Source organism: Salvelinus namaycush, chromosome 17 (genome assembly GCF_016432855.1).
Source record: "Salvelinus namaycush isolate Seneca chromosome 17, SaNama_1.0, whole genome shotgun sequence".
Lineage (NCBI taxonomy): Eukaryota > Metazoa > Chordata > Actinopteri > Salmoniformes > Salmonidae > Salvelinus > Salvelinus namaycush.
This window is the reverse complement of record NC_052323.1, coordinates 30,938,004-30,950,897: the sequence shown is the minus strand read 5'-3', so window position 1 is coordinate 30,950,897 and position 12,894 is coordinate 30,938,004. Positions and strand designations below refer to the sequence as shown.

The window sequence follows — 12,894 nt, the reverse complement described above, 5'->3', positions numbered from 1 at the left end:
TTTCTGAGTCAAAGGTGGACAAGGTGATTAGCTCACTAAAGAACTCTAAAGCCAAAGATGTGTTTGGGATGGACTCTACCTTTCTTAAAAACTACAAAGAGTCACTCATTGGCCCCATTACTAAGGTCACCAACACATCTATTGGTCTCGGGGTGTTTCCAAGGGTATGGAAGTCGGCCATAATAACAGCCATCTTTAAATCAGGCGACCCTGCTGACGTGAGTAACTACAGGCCCATTAGTATATTACCTGTGGTGTCAAAGGTTGTTGAAAAGTGTGTAGCAGAACAACTGATTGCCCACCTCAACAACAGCCCCTTCACATTACATTCCATGCAGTTTGGCTTCAGAGCGAAACACTCCACAGAAACGGCCAACTGCTTTCTTCTGGAAAATGTGAAGTCCAAGATGGACAAAGGGGGCGTTGTTGGGGCTGTGTTTCTGGACCTAAGGAAGGCTTTTGATACTGTTAACCATGAGATTCTCATCACAAAATTGTCCAAGTTTAACTTTTCCCCTGATGCCTTGAGATGGATGAAATCATACCTTGAAGGCAGAACTCAGTGTGTCAGAGTGAGCAATGAGCTGTCGCCCACTCTTAGCTATGATGTGGGCGTGCCCCAAGGGTCAATACTGGGGCCCCTCCTGTTCAGCCTGTACATTAATGATCTGCCTTCTGTCTGTACTGGGTCTGAAGTTCAAATGTATGCAGATGATACAGTGATATATGTGCATGCAAAGAGCAAACAACAAGCTGCACAAGAACTCACTACTGTAATGGTCCAGGTTACAAAGTGGCTCAGTGACTCGTGTTTGCATCTCAATGTGAAAAAAACTGTTTGCATGTTCTTCACAAAGAGGGCAACAGATGCTACTGAGCCAGATGTCTATGTGTCAGGGGAGAAGCTCCAGGTGGTATCTGATTTTAAGTACCTTGGCATCATACTTGATTCCAACCTCTCTTTTAAAAAGCACGTGAAAAAGGTAATTCAAATAACCAAATTCAACCTAGCTAATTTCCGATATATTCGAAATTGTTTGACTACAGAGGTAGCAAAACTGTACTTCAAATCTATGATACTCCCCCACTTAACATACTGCTTGACTAGTTGGGCCCAAGCTTGCTGTACAACAGTAAGACCTATTCAGTCTGTCTACAAACAGGCTCTCAAAGTGCTTGATAGGAAGCCCAATAGCCATCATCACTGTCACATCCTCAGAAAGCATGAGCTCCTGAGTTGGGAAAATCTTGTGCAATACACTGATGCATGTCTTGTATTCAAGATCCTAAATGGCTTGGCTCCCCCTCCACTCAGTATTTTTGTTAAACAGAAAACCCAAACATATGGCAGCAGATCCACAAGGTCTGCCATGAGAGGTGACTGTGTAGTTCCCCTAAGGAAAAGCACCTTTAGTAAATCCGCTTTTTCTGTGAGAGCTTCCCATGTCTGGAATACACTGCCATCAGACACACATAACTGCACCACATATCACACTTTCACAAAATGCTTGAAGACATGGCTTAAGGTCAATCAGATTTGTGAACATGGTCCCTAGCTGTGTGTTGCCGCTTTCCATGTCTGTTGTCTAACTTGTGAGGTGTGGAAACACTTTGTTGCTTTTATGAATTTTGTCTTGCTGCTTTTTGTTCTATGTTGCTCTGTCTGTATGCTACGTCTTGCTTGTCCTATGTTGCTATGTCTGTATGCTATGTCTTGTTCTATGTTGCTATTGTCCATATTGTAATTGTTTTTAATAACCTGCCCAGGGACTGCGGTTGAAAATTAGCCGGCTGGCTAAAACCGGCACTTTTACTGAAACGTTGATTAATGTGCACTGTCCCTGTAAAAATAAAATAAACTCAAACTCAAACTGGTTGTATGAATGTGGGATCTATCGTCCCACAACTGTCCCAGTCTGTTTTGAATAGGCTATTTATTTCTAGGACAGAACAACATGCTGAACAACAAAAATAGGTCAACGTTTCTACTATGGGGGATAGTAGATTGACAGGCTGGTGATTTAGCTGTTTGTTACTCGTCTTGTTGGCTGACAGTTGTTCTAACATCTTTAAAGTGCACATCGGAATTCAGTAAGAAGGAACACATCCTGTGGAAATCAGTAAGAAGGAACGCATCCTGTTGGAATTCGGTAAGAAGGAACGCATCCTGTTGGAATTCAGTAAGAAGGAACGCATCCTGTTGGAATTCAGGAAGAAGGGACGCATCCTGTTGGAATTCAGTAAGAGGGAACGCATCCTGTTGGAATTCAGTAAGAAGGAACGCATCCTGTTGGAATTCAGTAAGAAGGGACGCATCCTGTTGGAATTCAGTAAGAAGGGACGCATCCTGTTGGAATTCAGTAAGAGGGAACGCATCCTGTTGGAATTCAGTAAGAAGGGACGCATCCTGTTGGAATTCAGTAAGAGGGAACGCATCCTGTTGGAATTCAGTAAGAAGGAACGCATCCTGTTGGAATTCAGTAAGAAGGAACGCGTCCTGTTGGAATTCAGTAAGAAGGAACGCATCCTGTTGGAATTCAGTAAGAGGGAACGCATCCTGTTAGAATTCAGTAAGAAGGAACGCATCCTGTTAGAATTCAGTAAGAGGGAACGCATCCTGTTGGAATTCGGTAAGAAGGAACGCATCCTGTTGGAATTCAGTAAGAAGGAACGCATCCTGTTGGAATTCAGTAAGAAGGAACGCATCCTGTTGGAATTCAGTAAGAAGGAACGCATCCTGTTGGAATTCAGTAAGAAGGAACGCATCCTGTTGGAATTCAGTAAGAAGGAACGCGTCCTGTTGGAATTCAGTAAGAAGGAACGCATCCTGTTGGAATTCAGTAAGAAGGAACGCGTCCTGTTGGAATTCGGTAAGAAGGAACGCATCCTGTTGGAATTCAGTAAGAAGGAACGCATCCTGTTGGAATTCAGTAAGAAGGAACGCATCCTGTTGGAATTGAGTAAGAAGGAACGCATCCTGTTGGAATTCAGTAAGAAGGAACGCATCCTGTTGGAATTCAGTAAGAAGGAACGCGTCCTGTTGGAATTCAGTAAGAAGGAACGCGTCCTGTTGGAATTCAGTAAGAAGGAACGCGTCCTGTTGGAATTCAGTAAGAAGGAACGCGTCCTGTTGGAATTCAGTAAGAAGGAACGCATCCTGTTGGAATTCAGTAAGAAGGAAAGCATCCTGTTGGAATTCAGTAAGAAGGAACGCATCCTGTTAGAATTCAGTAAGAAGGAACGCATCCTGTTGGAATTCAGTAAGAAGGAACGCATCCTGTTGGAATTCAGTAAGAAGGAACGCATCCTGTTGGAATTCAGTAAGAGGGAACGCATCCTGTTGGAATTCAGTAAGAAGGAACGCATCCTGTTGGAATTCAGTAAGAAGGAACGCATCCTGTTGGAATTCAGTAAGAAGGAACGCATCCTGTTGGAATTCAGTAAGAGGGAACGCATCCTGTTGGAATTCAGTAAGAGGGAACGCATCCTGTTGGAATTCAGTAAGAAGGAACGCATCCTGTTGGAATTCGGTAAGAAGGAACGCGTCCTGTTGGAATTCGGTAAGAAGGAACGCGTCCTGTTGGAATTCGGTAAGAAGGAACGCGTCCTGTTGGAATTCGGTAAGAAGGAACGCGTCCTGTTGGAATTCGGTAAGAAGGAACGCGTCCTGTTGGAATTCGGTAAGAAGGAACGCGTCCTGTTGGAATTCGGTAAGAAGGAACGCATCCTGTTGGAATTCAGTAAGAGGGAACGCATCCTGTTGGAATTCAGTAAGAGGGAACGCATCCTGTTGGAATTCGGTAAGAAGGAACGCATCCTGTTGGAATTCGGTAAGAAGGAACGCGTCCTGTTGGAATTCGGTAAGAAGGAACGCGTCCTGTTGGAATTCGGTAAGAAGGAACGCGTCCTGTTGGAATTCGGTAAGAAGGAACGCGTCCTGTTGGAATTCGGTAAGAAGGAACGCGTCCTGTTGGAATTCGGTAAGAAGGAACGCGTCCTGTTGGAATTCGGTAAGAAGGAACGCGTCCTGTTGGAATTCGGTAAGAAGGAACGCATCCTGTTGGAATTCAGTAAGAAGGAACGCATCCTGTTGGAATTCAGTAAGAAGGAACGCATCCTGTTGGAATTCAGTAAGAGGGAACGCATCCTGTTGGAATTCAGTAAGAAGGAACGCATCCTGTTGGAATTCAGTAAGAAGGAACGCATCCTGTTGGAATTCAGTAAGAGGGAACGCATCCTGTTGGAATTCAGTAAGAGGGAACGCATCCTGTTGGAATTCAGTAAGAGGGAACGCATCCTGTTGGAATTCAGTAAGAAGGAACGCATCCTGTTGGAATTCAGTAAGAGGGAACGCATCCTGTTGGAATTCAGTAAGAAGGAACGCATCCTGTTAGAATTCAGTAAGAGGGAACGCATCCTGTTGGAATTCAGTAAGAAGGAACGCATCCTGTTGGAATTCAGTAAGAGGGAACGCATCCTGTTGGAATTCAGTAAGAAGGAACGCATCCTGTTGGAATTCAGTAAGAAGGAACGCATCCTGTTGGAATTCAGTAAGAAGGAACGCATCCTGTTGGAATTCAGTAAGAAGGAACGCATCCTGTTGGAATTCAGTAAGAAGGAACGCATCCTGTTGGAATTCAGTAAGAAGGAACGCATCCTGTTGGAATTCAGTAAGAAGGAACGCATCCTGTTGGAATTCAGTAAGAAGGGACGCATCCTGTTGGAATTCAGTAAGAAGGGACGCATCCTGTTGGAATTCAGTAAGAGGGAACGCATCCTGTTGGAATTCAGTAAGAAGGAACGCATCCTGTTGGAATTCAGTAAGAAGGAACGCATCCTGTTGGAATTCAGTAAGAAGGAACGCGTCCTGTTGCATCCTCAAATACAATCCTCCAAATTGTTCTGTTAAAATGAATTACCATAATGTAAATGTGATTTCTGTCATTCTGAGCACCGTGGGTGGACGCCCTAATCAGGTTAATTATTCTGAGCACCGTGGGTGGACGCCCAAATCAGGTTAATTATTCTGAACACCGTGGGTGGACGCCCAAATCAGGTTAATTATTCTGAGCACTGTGGGTGGACGCCCTAATCAGGTTAATTATTCTGAGCACCGTGGGTGGACGCCCAAATCAGGTTAATTATTCTGAGCGCCGTGGGTGGACGCCCAAATCAGGTTAATTATTCTGAGCACCGTGGGTGGACGCCCTAATCAGGGTCAGGTACATTTCTCAAATGTCCGGTGAATAAAAAAGTTTTATTTTCCTAACGGAAACCGTGGTATGTCTGTCTGATAGTCTCTACATGTTAACATGTCTGTTTCATCTCTACATCTCTACATGTCAACATGTCTGATTCATCTCTACATGTTAACATGTCTGTTTCATCTCTACATGTTAACATGTCTGTTTCATCTCTACGTGTTAACATGTCTGTTTCATCTCTTCATCTCTACATGTCAACATGTCTGATTCATCTCTACGTGTTAACATGTCTGTTTCATCTCTACATCTCTACATGTTAACATGTCTGATTCATCTCTACGTGTTAACATGTCTGTTTCATCTCTACGTGTTAACATGTCTGTTTCATCTCTACATGTCAACATGTCTGTTTCATCTCTACGTGTCAACATGTCTGTTTCATCTCTACGTGTTAACATGTCTGTTTCATCTCTACGTGTTAACATGTCTGTTTCATCTCTACGTGTTAACATGTCTGTTTCATCTCTACGTGTTAACATGTCTGTTTCATCTCTACGTGTTAACATGTCTGTTTCATCTCTACGTGTTAACATGTCTGTTTCATCTCTACGTGTTAATAAACTCAGCAAAAAAAGAAACGTCCTCTCACTGTCAACTGCGTTTATTTTCAGCAAACTTAACTTAACATGTGTAAATATTTGTATGAACATAACAAGATTCAACAATTGAGACATAAACTGAACAAGTTCCACAGACATGTAACTAACAGAAATTGAATAATGTGTCCCTGAACAAAGGGAGGGTCAAAATCAAAAGTAACAGTCAGTATCTGGTGTGGCCACCAGCTGCATTAAGTACTGCAGTGCATCTCCTCCTCAAGGACTGCACCAGATTTGCCAGTTATTGCTTTGAGATGTTACCCCACTCTTCCACCAAGGCACCTGCAAGTTCCTGGACATTTCTGGGGGGAATGGCCCTAGCCTTCACCCTCCGATCCAACACGTCCCAGACGTGCTCATTGGGATTGAGATCCGGGCTCTTTGCTGGCCATGGCAGGACACTGACATTCCTGTCTTGCAGGAAATCATGCACAGAATGAGCAGTATGGCTGGTGGCATTGTCATGCTGGAGGGTCGTGTCAGGATGAGCCTACAGGAAGGATACCACATGAGGGAGGAGGATGTCTTCCCTGCAACGCACAGCGTTGAGATTGCCTGCAATGACAACAAGCTCAGTCCGATGATGCTGTGACACACCGCCCCAGACCATGACGGACCCTCCACCTCCAAATCGATCCCGCTCCAGAGTACAGGCCTCGGTGTAACGCTCATTCCTTCAACGATAAACGCAAATCCGACCAGCACCCCTGGTGAGACTAAACCGTGACTCGTCAGAGAAGAACACTTTTTGCCAGTCCTGTCTGGTCCAGCGATGGTGGGTTTGTGCCCATAGGCGACGTTGTTGCCGGTGATGTCTGGTGAGGACCTGCCTTACAACAGGCCGACAAGCCCTCAGTCCAGCCTCTCGCAGCCTATTGCGGACAGTCTGAGCACTGATGGAGGGATTATGCATTCCTGGTGTAACTCAGGCAGTTGTTGTTGCCATCCTGTACCTGTCCTGCAGGTGTGATGTTCGGATGTACCGATCCTGTGCAGGTGTTGTTACACATGGTCTGCCACTGCGAGGACGATCAGCTGTCCGTCCTGTCTCCCTGTAGGGCTGTCTTAGGCGTCTCACAGTACCGACATTGCAATGTATTGCCCTGGCCACATCTGCAGTCCTCATTCTCCTTGCAGCATGCCTAAGGCACGTTCACGCAGATGAGCAGGGACCCTGGGCATCTTTCTTTTGGTGTTTTTCACAGTCCGTAGAAAGGCCTCTAGTGTCCTAAGTTTTCATAACTGTGACCTTAATTGCCTACCGTCTGTAAGCTGTTAGTGTCTTAACGACCGTTCCACAGGTGCATGTTCATTAATTGTTTATGGTTCATTGAACAAGCATGGGAAACAGTGTTTAAACCCTTTACAATGAAGATCTGTGAAGTTTATGTCTGTTAATCTCTACATGTTAATATGTCTGTCTGCCTTCCTGTCCTTTGTCTGCCTCCCTGTCCTCTGTCTGCCTCCAAAATTAGTTTTTATCAATTGCAAGATGTTATAGTAATGGTAAAGCTCACTCTATCATATACAAAGTTTTTTTTCATCTCCCCCATCTCTCTCTTTCTCGCTCTTTCTCTTTCTTTCTCTCCCTCCCCATCTCTCTCTCTTTCCCACTGTCTCTCTACCCCCATCACTCTCTCTACCTCTCTCTCCACTGTCCACAGAATGACCTGCTGGATGTGGTGGGGAGTATTGACCTTTCCAAGAAGACCGTCAAGAGAATCAGGATCAACTTTGTGTTTGCTCTGGTCTATAACCTGGTGGGGATCCCTATCGCTGCAGGGGTGTTCATGCCTGTTGGTCTGGTTCTCCAGCCATGGATGGGTTCTGCTGCCATGGCCCTGTCCTCTGTCTCGGTGGTGCTGTCCTCTCTACTACTCAGATGGTGAGTTACCAGACCAGGTGCCAGTTTCCCATCAAGCTGTGGTATTTGAGTAGTGTGTGTGGTGGTGGGGGGAGTGGCTCTCCTAACCACCCTCTTCTTGCAGTTACTCTAAATCCAGAACTGAACTACAACTTGTAGTGTCTTAGTGTGTTATGGTTTCTGTTTCTGTGTGTATCTAACTCTCCTCTCTCTGTTTGTAGTTACACCAACTCTCCTGTCTCTGTTTGTAGTTACACTAACTCTCCTCTCTCTCTGTTTGTATCTAACTCTCCTCTCTCTGTTTGTAGTTACACTAACTCTCCTCTCTCTGTTTGTAGTTACACTAACTCTCCTCTCTCTCTGTTTGTAGTTACACTAACTCTCCTCTCTCTCTCTGTTTGTAGTTACACTAACTCTCCTCTCTCTGTTTGTAGTTACACTAACTCTCCTCTCTCTCTCTGTTTGTAGTTACACTAACTCTCCTCTCTCTCGCTGTTTGTAGTTACACTAACTCTCCTCTCTCTGTTTGTAGTTACACTAACTCTCCTCTCTCTGTTTGTAGTTACACTAACTCTCCTCTCTCTCTCTGTTTGTAGTTACACTAACTCTCCTCTCTCTCTCTGTTTGTAGTTACACTAACTCTCCTCTCTCTCTCTGTTTGTAGTTACACTAACTCTCCTCTCTCTCTCTGTTTGTAGTTACACTAACTCTCCTCTCTCTCTCTGTTTGTAGTTACACTAACTCTCCTCTCTCTCTCTGTTTGTAGTTACACTAACTCTCCTCTCTCTCTCTGTTTGTAGTTACACTAACTCTCCTCTCTCTCTCTGTTTGTAGCTACACTAACTCTCCTCTCTCTCTCTGTTTGTAGTTTCACTAACTCTCCTCTCTCTCTCTGTTTGTAGCTACACTAACTCTCCTCTCTCTCTCTGTTTGTAGCTACACTAACTCTCCTCTCTCTCTCTGTTTGTAGCTACACTAACTCTCCTCTCTCTCTCTGTTTGTAGCTACACTAACTCTCCTCTCTCTCTCTGTTTGTAGTTTCACTAACTCTCCCTCTCTCTCTGTTTGTAGTTTCACTAACTCTCCCTCTCTCTCTGTTTGTAGTTTCACTAACTCTCCTCTCGCTCTCTCTGTTTGTAGTTTCACTAACTCTCCTCTCTCTCTCTCTCTGTTTGTAGCTACACTAACTCTCCTCTCTCTCTCTGTTTGTAGCTACACTAACTCTCCTCTCTCTCTCTGTTTGTAGCTACACTAACTCTCCTCCCTCTCTCTGTTTGTAGTTTCACTAACTCTCCTCTCTCTTTCTGTTTGTAGTTTCACTAACTCTCCTCTCTCTCTCTGTTTGTAGTTTCACTAACTCTCCTCTCTCTCTCTGTTTGTAGTTTCACTAACTCTCCTCTCTCTCTCGGTTTGTAGTTTCACTAACTCTCCTCTCTCTCTCGGTTTGTAGTTTCACTAACTCTCCTCTCTCTCTCGGTTTGTAGTTTCACTAACTCTCCTCTCTCTGTTTGTAGCTACACTAACTCTCCTCTCTCTTTCTGTTTGTAGTTACACTAACTCTCCTCTCTCTCTCTGTTTGTAGTTACACTAACTCTCCTCTCTCTCTCTGTTTGTAGTTACACTAACTCTCCTCTCTCTCTCTGTTTGTAGCTACACTAACTCTCCTCTCTCTCTCTGTTTGTAGTTTCACTAACTCTCCTCTCTCTCTCTGTTTGTAGCTACACTAACTCTCCTCTCTCTCTCTGTTTGTAGCTACACTAACTCTCCTCTCTCTCTCTGTTTGTAGCTACACTAACTCTCCTCTCTCTCTCTGTTTGTAGCTACACTAACTCTCCTCTCTCTCTCTGTTTGTAGTTTCACTAACTCTCCCTCTCTCTCTGTTTGTAGTTTCACTAACTCTCCCTCTCTCTCTGTTTGTAGTTTCACTAACTCTCCTCTCGCTCTCTCTGTTTGTAGTTTCACTAACTCTCCTCTCTCTCTCTCTCTGTTTGTAGCTACACTAACTCTCCTCTCGCTCTCTCTGTTTGTAGTTTCACTAACTCTCCTCTCTCTCTCTCTCTGTTTGTAGCTACACTAACTCTCCTCTCTCTCTCTGTTTGTAGCTACACTAACTCTCCTCTCTCTCTCTGTTTGTAGCTACACTAACTCTCCTCCCTCTCTCTGTTTGTAGCTACACTAACTCTCCTCTCTCTCTCGGTTTGTAGTTTCACTAACTCTCCTCTCTCTCTCTGTTTGTAGTTTCACTAACTCTCCTCTCTCTCTCTGTTTGTAGTTTCACTAACTCTCCTCTCTCTCTCGGTTTGTAGTTTCACTAACTCTCCTCTCTCTCTCGGTTTGTAGTTTCACTAACTCTCCTCTCTCTCTCGGTTTGTAGTTTCACTAACTCTCCTCTCTCTCTCGGTTTGTAGTTTCACTAACTCTCCTCTCTCTGTTTGTAGCTACACTAACTCTCCTCTCTCTTTCTGTTTGTAGTTACACTAACTCTCCTCTCTCTCTCTGTTTGTAGTTACACTAACTCTCCTCTCTCTGTTTGTAGTTACACTAACTAACCTCTCTCTGTTTGTAGTTACACTAACTCTCCTCTCTCTCTCTGTTTGTAGCTACACTAACTCTCCTCCCTCTCTCTGTTTGTAGTTTCACTAACTCTCCTCTCTTTCTGTTTGTAGTTTCACTAACTCTCCTCTCTCTCTCTGTTTGTAGTTTAACTAACTCTCCTCTCTCTCTCTGTTTGTAGTTTCACTAACTCTCCTCTCTCTCTCGGTTTGTAGTTTCACTAACTCTCCTCTCTCTCTCGGTTTGTAGTTTCACTAACTCTCCTCTCTCTGTTTGTAGCTACACTAACTCTCTCCTCTCTCTGTTTGTAGCTACACTAACTCTCCTCTCTCTTTCTGTTTGTAGTTTCACTAACTCTCCTCCCTCTCTCTGTTTGTAGCTACACTAACTCTCCTCTCTCTTTCTGTTTGTAGTTTCACTAACTCTCCTCTCTCTCTCTGTTTGTAGCTACACTAACTCTCCTCTCTCTCTCTGTTTGTAGTTACACTAACTCTCTCCTCTCTCTGTTTGTAGTTTCACTAACTCTCCTCTCTCTCTCTGTTTGTAGTTACACTAAGCCCAGCGCTGAGCTACTGAAGTCTCGTCTGGGCAGTCAGAAGAGACATGCTGCAAGCCTATCAGATGTCAGCGTCCACATCGGCATGAGCGAGCTGCGCCGCCCCTCCCCCAAGTTGAGCTTATTTGACCGCGTCGCCAACTTCCAATCAAAGCACTCCCTCAACTGCATGGCCCTCAGCGAACCCGACAAATACTCATTGTTGGTGAGGGAGGCCCACTGCGAGGAGGAGTTTGTCTGAGGCTAGGTTAGTCTATGCTAACTTAAGCTTGGTTTAGCCATTATATGCTAAGCTAACTTAAGGTAGCGAAAGCTAGCCCATGCTAACTAAGTGGGTTACATAGGTTAATTTTCCCATCCATCTATACAGGTGCCCCCAGGGCAGCATATTTTGACTTGAAAAATACTTTCTGTTGCCCCTCACCCTCTGTCTGACTGACAGTGTGCACTGCAATGGATGCCTGGGAGGGCTTCATGTTCACTACCGCTGCCAACATGTCTTTTGTCAATGGCTACAGGGGAAGGGATCTTACACTAGGGTTTATAGGATCTCTGGCTCTCTTTGTCCAGGGGTTTGAGAGTGTCTGTTGAAAGACGATGCAGGTGTAAGCCGATAGGAAGATGAGCTGTCTTTTTCTATGTGTTTATAATATGAAGGTTTGCAGAGACTATCTTTGACATCTATCCAAAGACACTCTAAAATGGTGCCCAATGTTAAAGTGTACTTAAAACTTCTACTTCATCACAATCCCGGATCCGGGAGCACCCCCATCAGTAAAAAAGCTGACTAGCATAGCCTAGCATAGCGTCACAAGTAAATACTAGCATCTAAATATCATTAAATCACAAGTCCAAGACACCAGATGAAAGATACACATCTTGTGAATCCAGCCATCATTTCTGATTTTTAAAATGTTTTACAGGGAAGACACAATATGTAAATCTATTAGCTAACCACGATAGCAAAAGACACAACTTTTTTTTCCCACCATTTTTTTCCTGCATAGGTAACTATCACAATTTCGACCAAATAAAGATATAAATAGCCACCAACCAAGAAACAACTTCATCAGATGACAGTCTGATAACATATTTATTGTATAGCATATGTTTTGTTAGAAAAATGTGCATATTTCAGGTATAAATCATAGTTTACCATTGCAGCCACCATCACAACTCTCACCAAAGCAACTAGAATAACTACAGAGACCATCGTGTATTACCTAAATACTCATCATAAAACATTTCTGAAAAATACACAGCGTACAGCAAATGAAAGACAAAGATCTTGTGAATCCAGCCAATATTTCAGATTTTTTAAGTGTTTTACAGCGAAAACACAATATAGCATTATATTAGCTTACTACAATAGCCAACCACACAACAGCATTGATTCAGGCCAACAATAGCGATAACGAATAAACCAGCAAAAGATATTAATTTTTTCACTAACCTTCTCAAACTTCTTCAGATGACAGTCCTATAACATCATATTACACAATACATATAGAGTTTGTTCGAAAATGTGCATATTTAGCGGCACAAATCGTGGTTATACAATGAGAAAAGTAGCCAAGCTGCCAACAATATGTCGGGAGAAATCTTGGGAGAGGCACCTAATCTAATCAGTAACTAATCCTAAACTTGACTAAAAAATACAGGTTGGACAGCAAATGAAAGATACATTAGTTCTTAATGCAATCGCTGTGTTAGATTTTTAAAATTAACGTTACTACGACATACAGCGTGCGTTAAAGCGAGACCGCACCGAGATTAATGGCGGAATATGAGTTTAACATTTTTCAACAGAACAACGAATTAACATCATATATAGTTCTTACTATTTGATGAGCTCCCATCAGAATCTTGGGCAAGTTGTCCTTTTTCCAAAAGAATCGTTGCTCGGTTGTAGATTGTCGTCTTCAACGTTGGAATTAGCAGTAAACATTAGCCATGTGGCAAAGACGTGTCCAACTCACTAAAACGCAGTACTAATAAATATCCAAAAATCGCAATATGCTGATATAAACTGATATAACTCGGTTTAAAATAACAACA

The 12,894-nt window shown here is 43.5% G+C and overlaps 1 protein-coding gene across 1 annotated transcript in view; it reads left to right on the top strand.

Annotated features, from left to right (window-relative positions):
- Positions 1 to 11,077, top strand: part of LOC120062183 (copper-transporting ATPase 1-like) — a 47,085-nt gene extending 36,008 nt beyond the window's left edge. Inside the window, exons 19-20 of the mRNA XM_039011988.1 lie at positions 7,528 to 7,748; positions 10,828 to 11,077. Coding sequence (XP_038867916.1) covers positions 7,528 to 7,748; positions 10,828 to 11,077 — 471 coding nt within the window. The remainder of the gene's footprint in view (positions 1 to 7,527; positions 7,749 to 10,827) is intronic.
- The last annotated feature ends 1,817 nt before the right edge of the window (positions 11,078 to 12,894 follow it).